Source organism: Melitaea cinxia, chromosome 3, assembly GCF_905220565.1.
Source record: "Melitaea cinxia chromosome 3, ilMelCinx1.1, whole genome shotgun sequence".
Lineage (NCBI taxonomy): Eukaryota > Metazoa > Arthropoda > Insecta > Lepidoptera > Nymphalidae > Melitaea > Melitaea cinxia.
In genome coordinates, this window is record NC_059396.1 from 16,834,768 (window position 1) to 16,862,267 (window position 27,500).

General features: G+C 31.2%; 1 protein-coding gene across 1 annotated transcript in view; it reads right to left on the reverse strand.

Moving 5' to 3' along the window:
* LOC123668163 (zinc finger protein chinmo) overlaps positions 1-21,694 on the reverse strand; it is a 31,720-nt gene extending 10,026 nt beyond the window's left edge. Inside the window, exon 1 of the mRNA XM_045601956.1 lies at positions 21,536-21,694. Within this exon, the coding sequence (XP_045457912.1) occupies positions 21,536-21,656 (121 nt within the window). The 5' untranslated portion in view covers positions 21,657-21,694. The remainder of the gene's footprint in view (positions 1-21,535) is intronic.
* Positions 21,695-27,500: the final 5,806 nt, after the last annotated feature.

Sequence of the window (27,500 nt, forward strand, 5' to 3'; positions counted from 1 at the left end):
TATAATGTTGTATAATGTCTTTGATAAGTCTAATAAAATAGTAAATTTTAATTATCAATCCTCTTTTCTCATATGCATCATTTGAACGTGCCTTAAGTGCTTCGGCATTGACCTTACCTTGTAACTTCCTAAACACGTTTTTTATTGATTGAATATAAATTTTATACGCACAATGGCGTTTATAGTCAATTCTAAAAACAGGTACTTCTTTACAAAAAAAGAATTCATGAATCAAATTTTAAACACTAAACAGATACAAAAGGTGGTTTGTAATATAATAATGTTAAACTACCTAAGTTGAAAGAAGCACTAAAGTTAATTTGTTAAGAAACAATGGGTAGTAAATTTTTAATATGTAAAATATTTCGGTACTATGTAAACAAATAGACCACTCAAGCAAAGCCTCGAAGTCAGTATATTCTATAGTACTATTATAAAGGATAAATATTTTGAATGCTTGTAATAGATAAACTCAACTATTAGCCAGCTTATAAAAAAATTACCAGGAGAATTCTACGTTATCACTGAGTGACACAGGCTTTATTTTGATTGGAGAATACGGAACAGCCAAACTGAGCGAAGCCACGGACAAGATCTATGTAATTTATATTTATTAAAAATATATATTTTAAAAATTTCCTTACTAGTTTCGTAACATTTCGATCATATATTTTATATTGGTTTATTTTAAATCCTCTATTTATGTCTCAAGTTTGTCTAATAAATACATACATAATAAGGGAAACATCGTAATAATTAATTAGTATACAAAACAATTTACTATGTCACAAAACTTATAAATAACATTTAAATGTGTACGAAAGAAATCACACACAGCACGCTTTGTAATATTTATAAATGATGGATATAAGTATACATTAGTTTTTTTTATTATTATTATCTTTAATAGTTTAATTTAGCGATGTTTTCAGATTTTTGGTTTTTTATAACAATAACAATCAATGCCAAAATATCATATAAAACACTGTTACAATGTAAAGGCTACTTTACTCACGCCAACGAAAGATATGGAACAGAATACAGATGCCATCCCTAACAAGCAAACAATATTTATGTATATGTATGTATGTAGTACGTTGAGAAATTCCGAAACTAATCATAAAAGCTTGTACAATTGTAAAATTCATAGTTGTATATTATATATAAAATTCTCGTGTCTCAGTATTAGTTACAATACTCCTCCGAAACGGCTGGACCGATTTTTATGAAATTTTGTGTGCATATCGAGTAGGTCTGCGAATTGGCCAAAATTTATTTTTCATAGCCCTAAGTTATAAGGGGGGGGGGGGGGAAATTAAGGGGGTTTATAACATAACATATACGGCAAAACAACATTTTCGGGGTAAGTTAGTAATATAATATGACTCAGTGACCAGTTTTATAGTACAGTTTTGTTCTGAAAGCCTCATTATTCATCGACGTATTTTGAAATATCGAAACAGTTATAAGCAATAGACAAGTATCAACTAACATTGAGCGCCTAATATTTTGAACGGCTCACGTGTAGCGATCACGTGTTTTTATAATCTGTCGTACAAACGCACAAGGCAAATCGAACTAGGGTTTGTCATACATAAAATTAAATATATATCTTAACCTACTAATTTTTTTTTTTTTTTGAATACAATGTTTCATTAATTGTTAATATTACAAAATTTGATCAGAAGCGTGATTGTCGGAAGGCCAACCCTTGCAACATACAGCTAGGAATAATAATCCTTAACAGAAAAAGAAGAATCTTAAATAATAATAATATTTATTTTAAATATTCAATACATATTAAAACAACTTGCAATATTGATAACTTTTAATTACAAAACTATGTCACAATTATTCACACCTTAATACTATATAATTGTGTTTGCAGGCAAACGAATAAAAACCGACTTCAGTTACATCGACAAGTAATACAACGTAGGTAGACGAAAAAATAGTCAAGTAAATACGCATTATCAAAGATTACTCCAAAAGTTGTAATCAGATCTAAATGTGACTAGATGATAAACATCGACTTTCGATTAAATTAAAAATCATCAAAATCGGTACACCCAGTAAAAAGTTATGCGAATTTTCGAGAGTTTCCCTCGATTTCTTTGGGATTCCATCATCAGATACTGGTTTCCTTATCATGGTACCAAACTAGGGATATCTCTTTTCCTACAAAAAAAGAATTATCAAAATCGGTTCACAAACGACGGAGTTATCCCCGAACAGACATAAAAAAAAACATATACGGTCGAATTGAGTAACCTCCTCCTTTTTTTGAAGTTGGTTACAAAAGCGAGTTTCTTTGGTTAATGCTTTATCATTATCTCACAATAAAATATTGAACCGATTGCAATGAAACTTGGTACGTTGATAGTTGAAGATCTTAAGTAGACATAGACTAATTTTCATCACGGGATTACCACAGGATTTTAATTTATGATGTAAAAACAGCGACAATGCCAGTCGTAAGTAATGCTTCAGTTTTAAATAACAAGCAATTTTTGATAATGTTTGGCCTTGGTGTGAGCGTCGCGGTTATTGCATTACATAACGTTTTTACACAATTACAGCACAAGTGTTGAATTATTACGATTATAGCATTGAAAAATAACTAATGTTTACTGGATTAGAATGTATTTTATCATTACTAATTAAATAGATTACAAGGTGTTATATAATGTCTATAATAGATTATAAAACTAAACTTGTTATTCAGGAAATTGCTTCTGTTTGATAATATTTTTATTTTTAGGTTTGTTTATGACAAAAAAAGAATGACCTTCTTGAACGAGCGTTTGGAATATACAACATAAAAGTGTTTCTAAGGCAATTAATTGTTTAAATTCATAAATAATGCTTATGTTTAAACAGCTATGGATTTAGTGGGCATATAGAATCTATTAGCATATTAATTTGTTATAGTAGACCTGGTTTTTCGAGGCGTAGCTCGATTGACCTAGGCCTAGAACCTTTATTTTTACGATTCATAATGTCAGTAATTTATTATTAAAATGTGTTCAAGGACTTCTTTTTAAGCATGTATAAATTATTTGTAGTAGGTCGTTCACGATTTCGATTCGGTTCGAACATTTACACACGTCAACGAAGGTTTTTTACGTTTTCTTCGTGTGACTTTAAGGTTGTATTAGATGGCCCTCAGATTTAATGGTTTGAGTCATGATATATCTGATCTATCGTTTGACGATAATAATAGTTAATTCGCTCATTTGTAGTTTGGAATGTTTTACAGTCGATATCCATTCTCAATAACCTGGTTATGGTAAATAGTATTTCTGTAAATCAGAGAATATTTAAGATAAGATCGTTTAAGAAAACGTTAGAATACCTACTCTTTTTTTATGTCACTAGGTCGGCAAACAAGCGTACAGCTCACCTGATGGTAAGCGATTACCGTAGCTTATAGACACCTGCAACACCAGAAGCATCGCAAGCGCGTTGCCGATCCAATCCCCAATCCCCCCAGGAGCTCTGGTAACCTTACTCACCAACAGGAACACAATACTGCTTGAAAACAGTATTATTTTGCTGTGATCTTCTGTAAGGTCGAGGTACTACCCCAGTCGGGCTGCTCCATATTTTGAGCAGGAAATTCCTGCTGTGCCCTACCTCATTCTACAAAATAATCTTTAAAAGTTCATGGTATCGTTAATATAAAACACTGCCTTCACAGCTGACACAAATAGACAAAAAAATGGAGTCGTTACCGAATAAAGCACATGACATATAAGCTACGATAAGAATGATGCACCATCCGCCCAGTGTTGCAATTGCGCCCACCCGTTTTGTGACGTGACGAGGAAATGGACGCACGGCATTGGTCGGCGCGGACGCAGTTGCATCACCGACATTGGCCCCATTTCGAGACCTACTAACGATAGATAAGCGTTAGTAGGTCTCGGCGCTTTTAGGATATTTATATACGTACACAATTACACATTTGTATATTCATTTGAAACAAGTTTTTATATTCACTATTCGTGTATAGCGATATCGCTCGCCTCGTTTTGGGTTATTTGATACTAATAAGATCAAATAATTTTTAAAGCTTTTATTCGGCCTTCATGAATCGTACGGTGATATTTTATGGCCTATAAATTTGAAAAAATGTCTCTTTTAACCTTGCCTAATTTAACACTAGACAGACCACTTGACATTTTTAAGTACTATTTCGATTATGCTAATCGTAGCGTGATATTTAAAGGCCTAAATCATTAACATATGTCTTACAATACAAAAAAATAGGTATTAGCATGTAAAAACAATCATTGCTAAATTACTACAGATGGGTTTGTTTTAAGTATATCGAAGGCTATTCGATTATACCCCTTTATATAATTTTACTGTCACTGTTTGTGTAGTTAACTATTTTTAATGCTTTTGAAATAGCTTATCAAAAATTTAAAAATTAAGTTGTTGTTTTTTAACCAAACTACAACTATATTATATTTGAGACAGTAGGTAACAGGTACAATATGGCAAAGCGTAGAATTATTAGTACCTCAAAAAAAGTAAAGAGAATTAAGTGAAATAGTTCCGGAAATTGCAGTAAGCATACATTTATGAAATTTGCTATAGTTCTAATATATTTTTTATCATTCAATTAACAATTCGTGAGTTAACGTGGTTAGATTATTATCGTTTTGAAATAGCAAGTTTTCATCATTCTGCACTTAGGTACAAAAAAGAGCCTTGGAATAAAATACTAAGCGTAGAGCTAGATCTACGTTATGATTATAAATTATTATATTACACAAACACGCAATTCGCGTATTATTTAATTATTAAAAGGGGCTATTTTTAAAAGTCATAATGAAAAAATAGTTTAAAAGCTACCATAAAATTCACGTATTTTTTTACATCTCAATTATCATTATTGAAAAGACAAAATAGGCTTAAATATCATCACATATCTGAAAAAAAATAAAGTAAAAATTGAGATAAAAATTCTTTAAACAAAGGATGACCACGTTGGACATTTTTTTAAAGAAATTTCTGATACCGAAAAGGCTTAAATTACTAAAGTATTAACTTAAAGTAATGAAACTAACCGCTGCCAACCTTGAGATGTACTAATCTAATACAAAAGTACAATAGAAGCTATAACCGTAATTGAAACAATCGAAAGTTCGATATATGAAAAATTAATAATTAAAACCTTTAAAAGAAATTAGCCTTATTGAGAACACTGAATTAGAAGTTTTTTCAAAAACTAGTATTAAATTAACTTTAAAAATAAATAAATTCAGTATAATTTAGAAGTTTGCTGAAAATTTTCTGAAAATGGCGTCTGATGTATACCTTAACGCAGAAGAAGCCCCAGTCATTCGACAATGTGTGCGTAACAGGATGCAAGTGAAAGCGACAGAGGGGGAACACGACTAACCCCGTTTCCAGGCTCGCACACACCCACCTCGTATACGTAGTTGTTAATTCTTGATAGGGTTGGCATCGACCTACCATTAAAAACTCCAGTCACAGCCACGGTGTTGTATTAGTGAGATTGATACAGAATATGAAAAAGAAATATACTATAGTAACTACTTATTGAATGCCTTATCGTACTGTATATTAAGTTATCAATATTAATCAAATATAATTATTTATAATTTTCCTTTACCTTATATTGTTATGTAGTTTTTTTTTTTGGCCAAGTACACTTTTAAAAAAAAACCATCCATGCATGAAGTCAAAACGAGTCACAAATAGAAATTAGACGCCTTTGCGTATAATGTGTTTAGTATTTAATAACCTCAATCTACATATAATGAGTACTAAATAGTTAATATAGTTACATTTAATATCAACATTAGCAAAATTGAAGCCAAAATTTTCATTTTCGCGTAACCGCCAACCCTGAACGGCTAGACGTCTGTGTGCGTTCGCCCCATTTCAAGGTCGGCGCGGTAGGTACCGAGTGAGACAGAAACACGCACCCTCTGCGAAAGTGCAAGTGAAATGCGGGATAGAAAATCAATCTTGCACGGAGTAGGGGGGCACTGAAAAACTAGGTGAACCGTCCCGGATTTTCGGTCCGTACGTGCGTAAAATCGTAATGTAGGTAGTTACGGGAATGTGCAACGAGCCCTATTTTTTTATGAGTTGTATATAATGTTACTGTACCGTTAATATAGTTCTTTTGTTTGTATTGGTTCTTGGGATAGAACTTATAACCCATCATTTGGTAGTGTTATGTTTTTGGATGATGAATTTTAAACTTTTGCGATGAATATGAATGACCATTTTTAATTTATTCCTGCTATAAATTAATATGTGTACAAAATAGATTATAGATTAGTCAAAACTATATACTAGTTAATTTACGAGTACTCAAATTAATATTTAGATATTTACATTTAGAAAATCGTTAACTCAAAGGGGTTTTACCCAAAATTCATATGTAACTCACTTCAAAGGAGCAAATTTAACCCTTTAACACACCCCAATCAATAGTAACATTCACCCACAGGGGGTAGATTAGGCCTAAATGCACAACTACAGGGGAAAACCACCCCGGGTGGTTTTGTTTTACGTATAATGCACTTAAATATAGAAGTGGGGGTAGATTCACGCCCTCCCACCCCCTTGCCGCAGAAACACCTTGATTTCTCATGATAACTAGAACTAAATATGTGTTTAATTTATGTAATATCTATTTACGTTGCTTTGTGATGATTTTGGGAGGTTACTGATGTTGAAAACTAGACTGGCACGTTTAAGTTTTTTCTTTTTATATAAAACTATCTTTTTAAACAATATTTCTGCTCTAAAAATATATATTCTTTATATATTTGAATTAAAAATCTTCAATTCAGCACGAATAAACAAAATAATATAAATTTCACATTTAAAGTAAAATAAGCATAAATATATATATATAATTTACTGAATTATTTGTAAAAAAATTAACGAGTTCTATTACACAATTTTCTCTCTTAATTTTTCCTCTTTTTGAAAACGCTTTCTTATATAGATAGATAACGTTATAAGAGTCGATTTGTCCTTTCAACTTGAGTTAACTTTCTACATGGCTACGATCCATTGTTTTTGTTTTCGATAAAATGCAGAATTTTCGTAATTTATGACTTGTTTTCGTAACGGTTTTTTTGTAGTTGTTCGCTTGTTTCTTGCATCTGTGTTAATTTCACATAGGTACCTATGTATAACAAGGAGTTAGTTATGTGAGTTTATCCTACATAAACAAAGGGTATATTTGAAAATTTTGCTCCCATTTGAAGATATCTTTTTCAGTTTTGATATCCTTAATAAACAACATATTATGTATAAAACTTAAAATGATTTTTTTTTTTTTATGTAAAAATTGTTAGTGTAGATAAACATAAGTTTGTGAAAACACTCATAATTTTTCCGTTTATTATGTAACTTACTTAATATGTTAAAGTTATAGGCGAAGTAAGGGTTTCTTTCTAGTTTAGAATTATGTACGAAATAGAGTAAACGATACACGTTTCTAACACATGTATCTTTTATCTACAGCAAAGGTATCTTTGATAAAATTTTATCAATACGGAGTACGTGTGCAACGCGATATTTGTTAGAATTTCTTTTGCCGTGTTTATGTAACAAAATATATATAATTTACTAGTACAAATATAAAATATTTAATATTTGTTTTTTACGTTATTGTAACCTTTAATCTTGTTCTAAAAATTAAATTTGAATTGAATTTTTCCAGAATCCGTCTATTATCTATATATATATAGATAATATAGAGATAAGCCCACCGTTTCTAACTCGTTTAGAAATAACTTTACAAAAATTTTCAACACAATACAGAGTATATCATAGATAAATAATACTGCTTTCAAGCATCGTTGTGTTCCCGTGGTGAAGAAGGCGACCAGAGCTACTGGGGAGGATTGGGGATATTTATATTTAACTAGAAGAACGGACTGTTTGTGTGTACAAAAATCACTTTAACCTACTTATTATTAAGGATGATTACAACTAATTCCCAATTGCAAGTTGGACATATATATTGACAGTCGATACTTTTTTGAAATCGATTAAAAGAAAGAAATTTTACGAAACATTTTCTGGTGCGAAAGATCCATTTTGGATACGATATCGACACCAGCGGGCGAAGCCGTAAACATGCAATACAATCCGAGCCCTGCTCTACAAGCACAGGTATAGGGCTGTCTTCAACAAATTTATAAATCGATAGAAACCTTTTGACAACCCTGACAAAACAAAATTAGAAAAGCACTACACAAACAACTGATAATTTAGGTTAACTGACATTTGTTGTTACTTTTTCAGCGCCTATCAATTCTGATCTTTTACGGCCTATAAGATCCAATGATATAATAATATGATCTAATGTAAAGAATTTTTAGATAATTATGGTAATGTTTCAGTAAATTTACGAATTGACACGCTTACACTAAAAAATATCAAAAATACTCTGCACAATCCAAACAAACTCAAAATGGGAAAATTCGGGAAAACTCAATTGACAACCCCTCACCACCAACGCACTGTCAACGTGACCTAATTTCCTACTAAGTCTGCATTCACACTGTAACCTTTAAAAAAAGTAGAGTCAACAAGATAGTACATACAACAACATCAGAGTTAAAAAGCTTAATTTGTCGTAAGTGTCAATAAGGAATGATAGAGCCGTTATGCCCCATTGTGCGTAAGGGGCCTTAGAAGTCAATTTCCGTAGGGCCGCGTCACAAATTGACAACGTAACCGTCAAATTACTGAGACATCATCATCGTAATTGAAAATAGAATCCTTTTGATGTACCCGAAGTTTAGACTTTACAAAAACTTTTTTTTTAAATAAAAACTTTAATTTTTTAATAACAGACTTTTTAAATAAAAACTCTTTGCTTAACAAGAACTATGAGGAATTAAAGTGAAAGAGGCATGAAAGCGAGACCTAGTATTAAGGAGTAAAGTAGTTTAAGTCTCCATCTATGTTGAAGAGCTAAATATTAACAATAATAATAATAAATTATTTTTAATACATTTTTATTTCACTTTTTTTTATAGTTTAATAGAATTCCCTTGCTGTGTAAGCCGTGTGGACATTTATAGTCATTAATTTACTACTGTAAATCATACTATAATAATATATGACTAAATCATAATAATAATAACATTTTATTGAACACCAAGAAAACAACATAAGCAAAATTATATTATCTTAAAAATAAAGTATCTTAAAAAATCTAAATTGCAAATTACTTTTAAAGATTTTATAAATTATTGTATTTGACTATAATATTAACGATAATCACAAATAATAATATTTTATAAAATTTTTATTTATATATAGTAAATACAGCACATTAAATTGTAACTGCCGATATAATATCATGTCCATATACTTATCCTAAGAAGAAACAATAAAACATTATGCTATAAAAAAACCATTTTAAATTTGTAACTCATGAGTATAATAAAAAACTATGTGAAAATTAGGGGTTGCATCGATAATATTTATGGCGATGGAAATCAAGGGTGACGTGTGACAGTGCGTTGTCAGCTGGTCCGAGGTGTGGGTGGGGGGTGGCGACACACATAGAGCTCGGTCGATACGACCGGCGCCGATGCGTTCCGCGTACAATTCGTAAACGCAGTTCTGTTTTCGTTGAATTTTCGAATGCTAAAATTTTATCTTTTCGTTGTAGCAAAGTATTGAGCTATGTAACTGTATGTGATTTATTTAAATTGCTATATTGAATTGTACAACAAATGTATGAAAACTAAAAAATTACAAATATTTAAAAAACCCAGTTCGATTTCGTATTTGAAAGATTAATAGAAAAGGAAAACTTGTATCTATATATATATATATATATATATATAAATGAATGTTTGCCTGTATGTCCTTTACAGAATCGTAAACTATGCATTTGAACATGTCATGATCTTCAGAAAAGCGTTGTGCATGAGCCCGCAAAGGTTTCTGAGTGGGTACGACCAAAAAAAAGCGTAGCAACGCGCGCAGGGTACAGCTGGTTTTAAATAAATATTTATATTAATATAATAATATTATTTAATGAAAATAGTGATTAACAAAGTATATTTATGAGTATTCATAACATCATTTCTATTCTTAAATTTTAACCTTTTGAAAGAAATTCTAATTTATTTATCATAAAAACAGGACCAAAAATTCTCAAGGTGAAAACTTTTTGTTAGAAATTTCAAGTCAAGGAGCGAAATAACGATAAAATCAGTCATGCATAAGACGAGATCAAATCCACTACCTTCAAGTAAGTGACGAAAACGTTCCTGACTTATAAAGAGCGTATTTTTTATAGAAAAACCAAGAATTATATCGTCTTGAAGCTTCTCAAGGCGTGTCATTTTACAATGAGGGCGATGAGTGTGATTGTTAACGAAATCCCACAATTATATTATAGGTATAATAAGTACTAGTGTAGTGGTGTAAGTAATCGCTTTAAAAGTGATTGTCAGATGTCGATTCCCAATCAAGGCAAATATTTGTATTTCTATTGTAACAAAAGTTAACCATTATATCGTTCGTCACAGAACATGTACAGTACAGTTCTTTGCTTAATGCCTTCTAGCTGTGTCAGTTTGACACTAGAACATATAAAATCGTCAGCTCTGGTTGTCATCATAAGCAGCTACATATAATAGCGATTGTCACTCACGTTTGCGAAAAATTATCCGCAAACTCGCAGTGGGATAGCGCGGTGCATTAAGCTCCAACCTTTTTCTAAATAAAAAACTGTATATACATTATTGATAGGTGATGTCACTGCATCAAGGCATCGTCGTTAAGCTTAAACAAAAAAAAAAATATTGTTATTAGGGTTCAATACACAGATGTGGCCTACATACACACCACACACGATAGTCATTCAGTGTGACTGTTACAAAGTGCATCATTAGTACAGTAATATGAAGATCCAAATACAGTATGTATACAATAATATTCAATGTAAGGATAAATAAAAAATAAAGCTGATTTACTAGCATTACTCAGAAATTAATTATTTTATCTTTGATTCTAAAGTTAACGCAAATTTCATCGAATAAATCTGAACTCTGATTTAAATTTAAGACCAAAAGAACATAAATGCTTCTTGAATCATTAATTAGCTTAATTTTTATACTCAAATAACTAAATCTACAATATATAATATGATCGTACGTTTTCGTACATAAAATAAAGCCTAAGCCTCGGGCTAACTTACAACTTAACCTAGATTTTATACATTTTGACGCAGAGCGCATGCGATCCTATTCCTGCAATCAATAAATTCTAAATATTTGTACCTAATATGTAGCAACTAATTATTATTATATATTATATTGGAGTATTTTAAAATATAACAAAGCACATATTTTCGACATTCAAAAAGAATAAGCTAAGCGCCAATCCGCAGTAGAGCAGCGTGGTGGATTAAGCTACAATTTGAATAGAACAATTTGAATAGCTTACAAATTGAATACGTTTGAATGCATGCAAGATAAAATAATATTAGCTTTTTTGTTATTGCCTTTTTTCATCGCAAAAATGTCCTTAATCGATAGCTTAAATAGCTATATTTATGTACATACGTATATAAATAGATAAATAAAAGATTAGAGATAAATCTATAAATTACAGTATGCAAAAAAGGTTTAATTTTTTTTTTAATTTGTTTTTACCGTTGATCTATAAGTGTATGACTACGTGTACATTCATTAACCGACGTGATTATGTAATTTTTAAGGTGATGAATCATCATACAAAATAAACGCATACTTGTTCGATCGCGTACCGAAGTTCTAGCCTTTTACAGAAATAGTGTAAAAACTATTTAATAATGCTTGAAATGGAACGTTTAGTAGTTTTCTTATTTAATGTTTATTATTGTTGTTGAACCAAGTTATCTTAACGACTAGATTTTTTTTTAAATATCAATTATTTAATAATTTAACAATTGAAGAAAGTAAAACAAGAAATAAGAGTTTTTTAAAAAGCTATACTGTAAAAAATGAAAATTAAAAATAATATAAAATATTTACAGTATATAGAAGAAAATACTACGAAGAAGATACAGGCACGAATTCTTTACCTAGTGGTTCGGTCGTGAAAGCGTAGCAAAGCGAGGTACTATCATTAGCATTTATATACATACATATATATATATATCTAAAATTTCAACAAGCTAGTTTCATTAAAAAATGGCAAGGTACACAACAATATTTCTTCGCCGCATTATTAAAACGCATTTATTTTGGAAACATAATTGAATCGTTATTTTTACTTTGAATCTTCATGGATACCTAGTACTATAGAAACGAACAGGTAAAATATTTTTAAGGTTTTAATCATTTTTACAGGAAATACTTGTTTTCTATCTATCGTTAATTTTTTTAGATTTTTGAACCGTTTTTCATGATTTTATATTACAAAATAACATTGCCAAGAAATATTGTCTACAAAATGTCATGAGGTGTTGTGCAGTGGTAACAGCAACTAGCTGTTGCACTAGCGATCGCCGGCTCAATTCCCACTCATAACAATAATGTTTGCGCGTTTGAATCTATTTTATGTGTGACAAACTTAGTTGTAATTCTCATATTTTCGATATCAGTTGAATGGGAAGCATTGATTACTTATCATGGTACAGCTCATCACTCATCATGGTATAAGAGCATTGACCGTATTAGCAGTGAAACGTATGTGAAACCGGGCTGTACTCAGTAACTTAATTAGGTATGTAAGTTATAAAGTAAAAAATATAACCTAATATACATATATGTATAACAAAATTGTTACACATAAGTTGAATGTATAAATACTGAGGTAGGCACGGCAAGAATACAGGATATTAAAGTACATTGGCCTTAGTCCGTCTATTGCAGACAATTTAAACAGTGTCAGACAGACACTGTGTCGCCTAGGACACTCTTCAGGAAAACGTAGAGTTGCCTAAGCTCTGCGCCACCCTCTCGACCTCACTGGCTTGGCCCACAGGAACGACGAGTCAAGTTTAAGCCAGTTCGGCTGCAGGAGTCTTTCGCATTTTAGAGCTATGCCACGAATGCTTGACGGAGACCCCATTCCGGGTTTCAAATGAAGTTTTCCTTATCCAGGACCCTGATGATTATGAGCCAGGTTTATCCTTCGGTCGCCTTATACGACCCCCACGGGAAGAAAGGGGGTGGTGCTATTCTACTCGACCGGCACAGCACGGCATATGATATTAAAGAGGAGCTCAAAATCTGGAACAGTCCGTCTGGGGAAGTACCGCGTCCTTACAGAAGATCACAGCTAAAAAATACTGCTTTCAAGCAGTGTTCCTGTGGTTAGTAAGGTGACCAGAGCGCCTAGAGGGATTAGGGGTAGGGTCAGCAACGTGCTTGTGACGCTTCTGGTGTTGCAGGCGTCTATATATCAGGTGAGCCGTAAGCTTGTTTGTCGACCAAGTTTTAAAAAAAAAATGTTTAAGTAAGATCATGTCACAGATATCCTGAAAATAAATCTAGTATAAAATACGTTTAATATTGTTGAATAAGAATTGCGCATTTAGATAAAGGTGTTCAGAATTAATTTACTTACAAGATGTACTGTACGCATATGTAATGACTGGGAAGTTTGTTTATTTGTGCATTCAAATAAATGAAATAAATACTACAATTCGGTTAGGTGATATTATTTGAAATAATAATTTTGTGCAATTTTTGTATCCTTTTTTATTAATGGCTTATTACACACAGTAGTCTATAGAATAACTCGCTATGAATAATAAGAATTGTGTAGGAAGAGGGTGTGAGGACTCATTACGGCGATTATCCGGAAAAGTATAGAAGTCACATAGTACCTAATTATATTGTAAGACTGTCTTACTAATACAATGTCAAACCTAAAGCATTCGAATCATGCGCATTAATAACGACTTCCTAACTATCAATTCATTTTGCACGTCACAGGCTTAAGAAAAAACAATATACATATATATTATAAAGAAACTCAAAGAAAACATATTCGATTGTGTTAAAATTAATATAAACATATGTAAACAAAGTGCGTGACACTTCATTTAAATAGTTATAATTTGTAATTGTTCTTTGATGTATATTTGCTCTGTGAATAGGTTGCTATGGAGCTGTTTCTTCATATTAAACGATTGTGAGAATCATATTTGTTCCTCTTTTCAGGTTAGTTTGTAAATAATTTAATAATAAATAATATTTTGTAAAATTAGTTTATATGATAAAGTAAAAAACCTCTCTTTTCGGAGCAACGCAATTATTGTTTTACTGTTCACCATAATATACAAGAATAATTATAAATTAAGACATTATACATATATAATTAACATATAATGTGATGCATGTTTTTAACATGTACTCTTCGTTATGTAACTTTTAAATGACGTACATTTTAAAATAACTGGCAATAAAAAATATATGAGAAGTAATACTACAATATCATTAAATTGTTTGTTCATTTGTTACAGAGTTCACGTTTTAATTGCATAAAAGCGTAAGTTCATGTAATACCTAATTAAATGTGATAAAAAGTGACTGTTCATAATATAGCAATTACCATTTGTGATAATCATACGAGTATATTTTTAATAAGTAAAATGAAAACTTTTTTTATGTAAGTAGTTATTATCTCATAAAGTATTTAACCTTTTACAATATTAATATAGAATGGGGTCGGGGGGAAATGCGCTTGTAATGTTCTTGATCTTACAGATGTCCATAATTTAGGCCAGTAACCAACCATCAGGTGAACCACATTTTTGTTGGTCACCATTGTGATATATAAAAAAAATTGAAACAAATATCCCACTGCTAAGCGAAAACGTACATTTAAGAAAATGCATTAATCTTAAAACGCAATTTATTTATTGTTCTATAATAAACAAAATCGCGTACAAAAATATGTTTATATAATTATACACGAGGAAGCAAAAAAACATAATATTGTTTTCGTGAAGATAGCAAAGTGCATCCGTCATTTATTTCGTTTTTTTTTTTTTTAATTTTTAAAACAAGCGATAAGATAACCTAAAGGCTAACTCATAAAAAAAAATAACTTACACGTGTAGACGGTCCAGTTCAATACACTCTATATTTAAAATAATATGCATTTTATCGGCAACGGCAATTTTAAATGTCGCTCAAGGCCAACGTCGAATTTTATTATGTTTCCATATGAAATGTAACAAAATATATTCACGATTTAGTGCAAGAATAGTGCCTAGTATTTTAACGAATTTAACATAAATTTCTTTTTGTATTAACTTTTATCAAATTCGAAACCAATATTATCGATCTCTTTTGTTTAATACGAGGAATTGCATTCGAATTACTTTAAGCTGTTTACGACTTTACAACAATCTTATTCTATGTGTAAATCTGCTTCCACTTCTGGTATTACTAAACTTATGCTACCTATCACCTATGTGTACAATGTTAGTTACATTTACTACATTAATGATAAAAAAATTGTACAATCTAATTAAATATATCTTCTAAATTGCTTGAAAGTTATTCGATCACACACAAACTTTTTTTGATATAATATAAAAAATATATACTGATAAATGATTACTTAAATTACTCATGACATCAAACATTGATCGAGTAATTATTATATTTAAAAATTACTTATCAATTTCATAATTTTAACCATTTTCATACATTTCGTCAATCGCTATTACATATACATAAATTCATCTAAACGCAGAATCGATTGCTATCAAATACAAATGTCCTTGTAAACATTATAATAACAGATTATATTTCTCGGAAAATAATTCAAAATATTTAAAAAACGGAACTGCATGTGAATCAAAACATTTTATTAACAGGAAAAACTTCAACAACAATAATAAATGATTCATTAAGGAATAAAACGATGCGTCGCAGTTATACGTCGCATTTAAAAAAATAAACATTTTTCAGGTTTTTTTAAAGACACAAATAATAATTGTTTACGACTTGCATTCAAACGTAGAATGATAATTTTTACATAATTTCGGGTTATCTGTATCTTTAATAACGAATTATGAATTTAAAAATTGTTTTTGTTTATTTGTCTGAAAAATATCATATACGGGATATACCGTTTTTGCGTATATACGGAGAATACAAGTGTGAGGTATTAAATTACAAAAAAAAGCTTTGTAATGAGTAAGGTCTTATTTCGATTTAAAACGAACTCCCTTCAAAGCTACCACACTTTTACCAAAAATAGTGTTGTTCCTATGAGCTTGTATATTATGCTTGTATATTATATTTAGATATAACTGAAAAAGTACTTATTAGGTTCCAGTTAAATTTAAATAGGAGCACATGACAACCTTTCGATTAAAACAAAAATCATCGAAATCGGTCCACCCAGTCAAAAGTTCTGAGCTAATATGTAAAAAAAATACAATCGAACCATTTTTGGAAGTCGGTTAAAAAAGTAGTACACGCTCTTGTCGGCATCCACATTAACTACTAGCCAAACCGCGCCGGTTCGCCTCCGTTGACATTTATGTTGCGTCTATCGTTTGAGTAGCAATAAATTTATAGCCTTTCTCGACAAACACGTTATCTAAGGCCAAAAGAGTTTTAAAAGCCAGACCTATAAATCCTCACTTCACAGCTGTAAAAGGTGCGAAATAAACTCGAAGAATATTTTTATTTCTTCACAGTACCATTTGCTGTTAGTATTCGTTTTCAGCGTTGATCTTCTTTATTAACTCTCTTTTTCTTTCGTGTAAGATTTTTAATACTGCACTTATAATAATTTGTGTAACAAAACCCACACATGCGCTTACGCACACACGAGTTATGGTTTGAGATTCGCATCCTAGGCGGCGCTGTCAGCGCAATCGTCAAGTACCCTAAAACAGCGTTGATTGCCGTAGGACTCTATCTAGATGTTAGACGTGTGACATTTTATTCTCAAACCAATGACACGGGATTTAGTTCTAAGTTATACTTTGAATAACATATTTAAAACTATTTTACTTTAATTTTAATTCTAATACATCCGCCAACGTCCGTAATTGACGAATGCCTACAAAATATGCATACGCATAATACACAATGTGTGGTAAAAAACGTTCCCAAAACAAATCCGTAGGGTCTAATTTTACACTGAAATGTTTAAAAATCGACTAAGCGTGCAAGCTTATCGGAATAATTTAAGCAAAAAGTAAGGATAAAAAATATTATCGTCGTGTCAAAGACCTTTTTATCAAATTCGCGAGATTCCTCGTACATCTATGCACGTCGCCGATTTTCATGCCTATAAGTGATATATTACTTGTTATTAATGACGATAGCTACGAGTACGAAACAGATTCCTTTAATTATAATAACTTTTATACTATAACTAAACGACTTGTGCAGTTCCGCCTGTCTTACTGCGTTTTCCCTTCCTCTCTTGAGGTTACATGCATGAGATTTTATAGCCTAAAACTTGCGTAACAGACCAACTTTTATAAAATATGTACTCAACTAAGTCCTTTCATCAAATTTAATGATACATAAAATCTTATCAAAACGTCTTCATAAGATGAATCCAACTTTAACAAAATAGCTTGATTGAAATGTTAAAATTCAGCTACGCTAAACAAAAAACCATTAAACATAACACCTCTTAAACGTTATTATTATAAATATTATTATATATTTTTTTGTTTATTTATACGAGATAATCATTTTATTTATCATACCGATTCAAATATACATTCTAACCGACTTCAAAAAACGGAGGAGGTTCTCAATTCGACTGTATTTTTTTATTTGTGAACTCAAAACTTTTTACTGGGTGAACCGATTTTAATATTTAATATCCCATCCCAGATTTGATATAATTATATATTTGTATTTCCCACGGGTGGTTGTTTATCAAAAGCTAGTGCTTGTCGTTATGTGTCCTATTCAAATTTGATCGAGATATGACTGGTACTTTATTACAAAAATATCAACAGCAGAGAAGCTGCAGTCCTAAAAGTGGAAATATTATAATAAAAGAAATATCTAATTAAGTACTAATTCTATACATAAACTAACATTTTTTTAGCCTAAACTTCACTAGCCTATAGAATTTTGTAATTCATTATTTGCAAGTATATTTAAAAACGTTTAGAGGGGCTGTAATTATTAAGACGATTACGTATTGTAAAAAAACGTTTCACGCCTCGCACGTGTTATGGAAGGGTTCACTCGTGTTCAGACACCAGCTGTTAAGGCCTAAGGGATTAGTTAATTCACTGCATTCAAAAATATAGTACTACGAACTGGTGACAGTACAAAAGTTTTTAAAAGGACTTATCTGAATATGCAACTTGCATTTATTTGTATCTAAAGAAACTTTGAGAGTATAAAATGAGTACCGTCAAAACACTATTACTAATTATTGTCGGACATTCTTGTCGGGCTGACACATCGTTATATATTCTGAAATTTCTAAAACGTAATAAGTAGAGGCCTCAATGTAACCCATAATATAATAAAATGCCTAGATACTTAGGTCATTCCTCAATAATTATATTCCGAAATACTTATTTGATATATAAGTAGGTACATAGTCAGTGGAAACCTTCGTCAAGTCAAGTTAGTGTTCCAAGTTCATCACTTAGCGCATATTATCATTTACTTGTTTGCATATAATTAGGTTAGTCCTGAATAATTACAGACAGTAGTATTAAAAGTAACAACGAAAATATACTATCAATGTGGAAACCTTCATCAAGTCAAGTTAGTGTTCGAAGTTCATCACTTAGCGCATATTATCATCTACTTGTTTGCATATAGCATTTGTCGGTGGCCTCGACAATGCTCTGAACTAATGTGCACGTGGACGAAAAATGAATAACGATGTAGATCAGATTAAAAATTCAACGATTTTCGTTAAAAAAAATAATGTTGTGATTCATTTCAAAAATAATATTAATATCACAATACATAATAATGTTATTGTGCAATCAAAAGGTAATTAGGCTTTATTAACAATGGAACCTTTACAAACTATTACAGTTGTAGTAAAAATGTTAATCAATTTATCAATGGCTTTTCATTTTGCCGATTTGGTGTGGAACTAATAAAGGATCATTATGTCTGCGTAAATTAAAAATAGTTGAAAATAAAATGAACAATACGAATAATAAAAACTAATGTTAAGTATTTTAAGTCGCCATTAATTAACAGTTCGCATAATTTCAAACGGCCTTGGTTCGTATACATTATATACTTAAAATATAAACGTTAAGCAATTCTCTCTTAATATCAATGTAAATTAATCTAATACATTATTAATATCAATTGACACAAAAGGGTAATTTCTATAACATTAACCGGAAGATGAATAATAATGAAACGCCCACGTATGCGAAAACGAGTTGACTCGTAAAATACACTAAATATTTTTTCACTTACATATTTGAATAAATGCCTTATAACATATACACAGGTCGTCTGTTTCTATGGTGAGCAACTTAATACTTGTTATAGGTAAAAATCGACTATTTTTCAAGTTTCTAATAAAGTTTAACAAAAAAGATTCTTCGGGCATATTTTCCCTTTACTAATAAACTTTTGAATTTACAGGTTGTGAATAGAATCCTCTTAGTATTGAAACAGAACAAAAAAATATATCGTAATTGTTTATCTGTTAGATACCGTTATTTGTCAGATAGTTTTATGAACAAAAACAGGGCCTCAACAAAACTATACAAATATGTGTTAAAAGATTAAGTTGTAACCCTTAAAATAGTGAATTTATTTATTATGATGGAACATTATACGAGTTTTCAAAGCTGTTCTAATGGAGGCATTTATTTTTATGACTCATTATTGGACGCGTTCTGCGTGATTACGCGTATATAAAACGTTTATCGTGATGCTTTCTGTTTTAAACAATATTTTTTTTTTTGTATTTGAAAAAAGAACGTTTTATATGATAAAAAAAAATATTTGTATATTACTATATATTATTTGTTATCTGGTAACAAAATGGTTAACAAATAAGCATAAACTATATATTTTCTTTTAACTCATAGTAAGTAACTACCGTCAGTCAGTCAGTCAGTCAGTTCAGCCTATTGCAGTCCACTGCTGGACATAGGCCTCCCCAAGTTCGCGCCAGACATACCGGTTTTCCGCAATCCTCATAAGTCATATTATGTAATATGCACATCTTAACATACGTATATAAAATACGCGTTTCTTTGTTTGTCTGCGATAGAATCCTAATCTACTTAACCGATTTTATCAAATTTCCACACCGTGTTCAGTTTGATCCAACTTGAAAGATAGGCTATATTTTTATTTTGATATATATATTTGATATTTTAAAGCATTCAGTAATTTGTTCAATCCTTCTGCCTTCTGCAAAAATAATCTAAATATCAATGATAACATTCTAAATGTTAATTTATGGTTTTCAGAACTTCAATGAAACAATTTTTTTTTTGTCTATTTTTAAAGTATTACTAATTATAGATTAATATGTTTTTTTTTTTTTTTTACTAAATATAAAAACTTATTTATGTAAGTATTAACGTTGGTTTCATTGACATTAAACGTGTACATATTTGTCATGGTTTTTTTATTTTACTAAATTCGAACGTTACTACAAAATGTTTATAGGTAAATCCAAACGACTTGTACCAATTAAAAACTTTTTGTTGTCTCTAAAAAGGTTTTATGAAAAAAAAGTGTAAAGGCATTACCCATATAGCAGACATACGTGCTTGCTTTTTTTATTTTATTTTTTCAACTTTATCAATGAGTTAGTAATTTATTTCATAATAAAAACATAATCGATTAAATTATGATATGTATGATAACGATTGTGTTACGTTACTACTTTTGTTCACTATATAAGGCGCCTAATTGTGTTTTTGCATTATTCATTTTAATTTGAAATCATTATCACTATAGTTATCAGTCTAAAATGCCATTAAATAGATAAAGGCCATGAACGAATATCGGCGAACAATAGCGATTTAACGCACATTTACTTCACTTTATCATCATATATTGTCTTAAGGTAGCAGTGATCGTGACACACTGTTATTGTAACGAAAATCGGGATATTTACAATGATTACTGTTGATCGTTGTAAGTCATTACAGCCTATACAGTCCACGGCTGGACATAGGCCTCCACAAGTTTACGCCAAAAATTACGTGAACTCATATGTTTTGCCCATAGTCACCACGCTGGGCAGGCGGGTTGGTGACCGCAGTACTGGCTTTGTCGCACCGAAGACGCTGCTGCCCGTCTTCGTTGGGTGGTTATCCCGCCACCGGTCAGCTTTTTAAGTTCCAAGCTGGTAGTGGAACTGTGTTGTCCCTTAGTCGCCTCTTACGACACCCACGGGAAGAGAGGGGATGGCTATATTCTTTAGTACCGTAGCCACACAGTACTAAGTAACCAATAACAAATATTTTAAAATTGAAGAGCATGTAACACAACTGCATCTTGTTTCATTAATTTTTTAAAAACTTCGATTCCTTCCTACGTCAAAGTTAAAAACAAACGTAACTTACCCTCACAGTAGAGCGTGACATCGGCGAGACTCTCCGAGTTCCAGAGGTTCGCGAACGACGTGGCTAGGTTGGAGCCAAAGCTATTCCACTTGAGGCAGTACTGCTGCTGTTGGGAGTCCATGCCCGGGCCGCCTCTGATACCTGCCCTGTAAAGATATTTAAACGTTATCCCGTGCTAGACGTCTCAGTAAATTTATAATTTTGAATAGAATATTACATTTGAATTTCTCGCTGGATTCTCTTATGACGCCATTTTTATCCCTTGAATCTATACTATATAATAAAATAAAGCGGAAAAGTTTATTTGTTTGTTTGTTTAAACGCATTAATCGCAGGAACTACTGGTTCGAATGGAAATAAATGTTTTTATGTAGGATAGTCCATTGATCGAGGAAAGCTATAGGCTATATAACATCATTCTTCGACCAATAGGAGCTGAGATTCATTAAAAATATTACGAAAACGGGAAAAATATTCCTTTTGAAAGCTTCCGCTGTGTAAGCTGTTAAAATTAACCAAAAATTATGTATGACAGAGTTGATCGCCATCAAAAGTTCTAAAAAAGTCCGCGACAGTATATGTCTCTAAAGTTAACTCATTATAACCATTTTATAAATTTGTTCTCAAATAATACATTATTTGCAAAGGTGGTTTAATAGAAATTATATTAATTTTTATCCATTACATTATCATTATCATTCATTACATGTATTCTTCTTGAACAATATTGTCTTTGACATCATTTGATTTCAATGAATCTTAGAAGATATCGCTGTTTTAAGTTCTGCAACGAATTAATGGTCACAAAAAATAAAAAGGTAGCACAAGGCAATTTTATAAAGATAGACTTTGTTTTTTATAGAATTTAGTTGGATAGCCTAATTTCGGATATTGTAAGATAAATAATAAATTAAACGACGTCGCGTGGCGCCGCGCGTGTACGCCGCCCAAGTTGCATAGTAATAGTTTATACATATTGTGGCGGCATCCTGTGGTACTAAAGTACGTTTCTCCTTTAATTAATGCGGGTGTAACCGCGGGGTACAGCTAGTTATACTACATTTTATTAGCAATTTCTTAATAATAATAATAATAATACTCTTTATTGTACATCATTAAAATAAACAATAAAAAAAACATAAAATGAAAGATGTACAAAGGCGGTCTTATCGCTGAAAGAGCGATCTGTTCCAGACAACCTTTCTTCTTCTTCTTCAGGGTTAAGGGCTTCCAATAGTGCCAAATGAGCACAGATGATTTCGCCAATGTCACGAAAAAATTATTAGCAATTTACACATGACACATATATTAGTATGTACCAGTTACGCATAGATAACATTTTTACTAATCTACTTTTGCAGATTGGATATTTATTTAATATTTTACGTGTATCGTTTTTTCTTGAGTATACCTTAAATATTATTCTTTTAATAATGACTGACACAATAATTTCATAACGTCGTACATGTCGTCGTTTTCGAAACTTAATGTGTGGTGTTAAATTGTAATACATTAAAGGAAGTAAATAAATTTATCTATAAATACAAGAACATCTGTGTGTATTTAATGGCAAGGTTTAGAAGACTAACGGCAACGAGTTCTCACCCACAGCCTTGAAAGCCTATCGCTAAATTATTGAGATACGAACTCACAATTGTGAGAATTAAAATAAGTTTATGCAAAACGTTATAAAAAAGGTTTCAGATCCGAAGATTTTTTTTAAAGTGACGTTACCACCAAAATAATTTGAAACTTTGAATAAGTATATTTTTTATTACATTTTTTTTTTATTGACAATTGTTTTCTGTTGATATTTTTAATAGTCTATTTAATAATAATCATACCTTATTCAATAGATTTTGAAAATTAACCATTATCTATATAAATACATACGATCGAACTATATATCAAAGTATGTATGTATAGATAGACATCGTACAACACTATGCTCATAAGTGAACTGTAATGTTATTAAGGAAATAAAGTGCGTTATAAAATCTTATCTGATCTGCAGGTATTATATTATGCTTTGTTTGTTTTATTTTCTAAATTTTATTTTTGATAGAAAACTTTTGAGAAAATCTATAAAATCCATAAATTCTCTACCTGCAAGATATTATTAAGCTATGACTCAGCAATACGAACAACCGTAACCATATAGGCGAATAAAGTTGTATATGTTTTATTAATAATGTGAACCCACGCGATTTCCAAATTCATACAAAAAATAAAATCTACCATAGTATCTAGTATTCATATAATATTATAAATTATCATTTTAATAATAAACGCCTCAAACTTACGATGTCAGCGGAATATACTAGTTATAAAGACTAATATAATAATAATTCGTAAAACGACGATTCGTAAGCGTTTTCGAAGCCTATTTGAAAAAAGATTTTTTTATTTTTATTTTCACTTTATTAATGTGAAATATAAACCAGAAATGCGTAGTTTATTTTGTTTATGTTGTTTTTTAGGACTACAGAACCCGAAGTGATGCGACTTAAGACAGTTAATACTTTGAGTGACGTTTAACACAACATCGTAGAACAGCGTAAGATATAAACGACTATTTAATTTCAGTTTTACGCATCGCGTCGTATCTGAACGCATTTCTACGATTGTCGTTCACATAGTTTAATATAGGCTTATTTTTTTTAACACAAATAGGTCGGCAAACAAGTATGGCTCACTTGATGGTAAACAATTAGCGTAGGCTATAGACACCTGCAACGCCAGAAGCATCGCAATTCTCAAAAATGTTTTTCAAAAGGTAGAAAAGAATGGAAAATTTTTGGCCAGATCGGAATCAAAAAGGGGTTCAACAGTGGTCGATTTGGCATGGAATACCCCATTTATATACATATATATAGATAGATAGATATTTAAACCTAGTATCTAGGGTACCTGAATAGATATTATTAAAAATTTGTGAGCCAAACTTTAATACATAATTTTAAATTTAATATAATAAGATACAGCGTCACCGTAAATACTTAAAACACTAACAACTGAGGATTCCCACGTTATCGGTTACATTAATTATTGAAAGAAATGTCGGGCGGAAATTGTTATATTGATTCTTTTCAAGGATAAGTCTAAATATATGCGTTATTTCGTTATGGGCAATCTTATTTATGTATCTCACATAACGTAGAAGACTTACTGACTGAGATACTAACATTCTTAATACTTTTGAAACTATGGCACATTCATTTGGGTAGTGTTAAGTATAAGAGGCTACATAAATCATCAAGCTACGACTCACAACAGCGAAACAGAAGACTCTTGTCTTAAATATCAAAGTCACCGTCAAGTCGACGTCATCGGCTACGCTGCGGGAAGGGATAAAATTAAAATTTCTTAATAATTAATCTTCAAGATCACAGCATAGCACGAAACAACGACAATATAAATTACATTTTATAGCCTTATCCGAGAACAAAATCATAATAATTGTTAAACAATCCAACGTCATTTCAAACAGTGATAATACTCAAAGATTAATATTCGTATGAGAACATAAATCCACCGAAGCGACCGACGGTCCAGATAACTACGTTACCTGTCCGTCGTGAATTCAAGGCTCTATAATTTCGAAACGTTTGCCCTAAAACATCAGAAAGCACGAGCCGAGTCGATACGGTATCGATTTGATTCCCAGCACTCCGTTACGACCTAACTGTATATTTGCATGCGTGCACGTAACGCCGCCAGTGTTTGTTGAACTTTTTAGGCGTATTGTGCGTGTTTGTTCTGTGCGTGGGGGGACAGGTCGCGTTAGATTGGCGGAGGTGGAATTTCGGCTGCGACCCGGTTCCGGAATGCAGCACACGCGCACGCGCACTAGAGTGGGGGTGGGGGGGGAGGCGGGCGGTTGCACCGAGTTGCGCAAAGTGCCGCGGCAACGGTCACTCTGGCATCACAGAATAATTATAGTATAGACATGACTAACGAAATATTCTTTTTAGGAAATTACGTACTCGAAGTATTTTTTTTTTAGGAATTACTGTTAAAATTGTCGCTTGTAGATAAACTTTTATATTTTACCATTTAAAGCGTCTTTTGTTTGTAAGCCTTTTATTGAAATAGGGATTCAACAAAGTATCTATAAAACATAAAATGTAAAATTGCGTTCAGATCTTTCCGGTTCAATTTTCAAAACTTTGTTCAACAAGAGATAGAAAGTTGGAAGGTATAGGCTACGAAGCATCTATATATAGGCTATAAACTACGGCTTATACGAGTGGAGAAGTAATCATAAAACTTAAACAACTTTTCATTAATAAAAATCGTAATTCACTTGATTGTTATGAAAGAATTAAATTGATTATCTTAATACTTATAGGCATTACGTAACAATGACTAAGCCATTTCGCAGTGTAGTCTTCATTTAAAGAAAAATATGGATTTTTTTTCCATAAAATAAAATTCCATAAAATTTTAATGACACTTAAAATGGCTTCAAGTGTTGCATATCTCTTGACTAGTCTTATTCGGACTTTGAACTTTTTCTAGATATCTGACTTTTACTAACGTCTATTGTCTTCTTAGCGTATTTGGAAGTTACTCTGCACCAGTATTATAGGTATGATTCTTGTTACGAGGGTCAGTGTAAGTTACAGTTAAGTTACAGTTATATCAGTTGGCTGCTTAAGTAGAGGTATTAGCTGTTTAGAAGCCTGTCTTAGAATCTGATGACCTTGTGCATATGCCAAACATGTTTTACAAAAAAAAAAATCAAATAATCTTCCATTATAATCTAGTATTTTATCGGTTTCAAGAAATTCGTTCGCTAGAATTGATAACAACAACCTCATTTAGATGCGCCAATGTCCGAAATATTTGGGTTGGCACGCTTCACGAACCGTGAAAATCATCGAAGACATTCCCTATTCAAATGTTATTGGGGGAAATGGGAAAACTTCGGGAAAAACGGACATGTAAAATAATTTTCACCCAGGTTTAGTACGTGTGTAAGTATGTATTATTTAGTCGATTTTTGTTTTACGTTTTGTTTTATGTTTAAGATAAAAGAAAAAAAACCATCAAATTTCTTGGCAAGCATTCGGTATAACACTACTAAAAGACAAAGAGTAGAATTCAAATCCTCCTAAAAATCCTTGTGTTGCATCCTGTGTAATTGGGATTTTTTGATGAAAAATTGTTACACGATGGCCATGCAGCGACCCAACCATGTAATAAATGCCATGCGCAAACAGACCAGAATAAATGAGCTTCAACAAAACTCTTACCTGTATACAATGTTATTGCCATTAAAACGAAAAGAATATTTGTAAATTCTTTTGTATACATAATATTAGAATAGTAACAATTTAAAAAAAAAATAAAAAAAATAAAAAATTATGTAAAATTATTCGTACAAAATCTTTGCAATATCAATAAGAAATTGACGTTTGAAAATACAAGAAAGACAATAAAAAAATAGCAGGTACTAAGCTAAATTAATTTTAGTAAAGAATGTGAATAGATCCACACAACTCTTTACATTCGGTACCCTCTGGGAACACAAATATCAAATAATATCGTATCATCTGTCGAGTGCGTTCTTAAATTACTGTGAATGAAATATCTCGGTTACGTACAACACGATTTGTTTTTATAACCTATGTTTTATTTCAAACAGACGATTTCATCGCATACTCATTTGAAAAAGCTGTAAAACATAATATGATTTTTGTTAAAGAATTTAATTACTTTTGCTACCCTATACCTGTTGTGTTTTTGTTATTCTTATTATTAGTAATTAAAATATTTTTATGCGTACTACACAAGAAATTGTAAATAATTTTACTACCGTAAAATTGTGTTATGTTTATCGAAGAGTTAATCACTCATTGCCTATTTTGTGTGTTTGTTGTTCTTAGTTCGTTTTAAACATTTTTGTATTTACTAATAAATGTATTTTGTAGGACAGACTGTTTGCAAAAGATCACTGTAT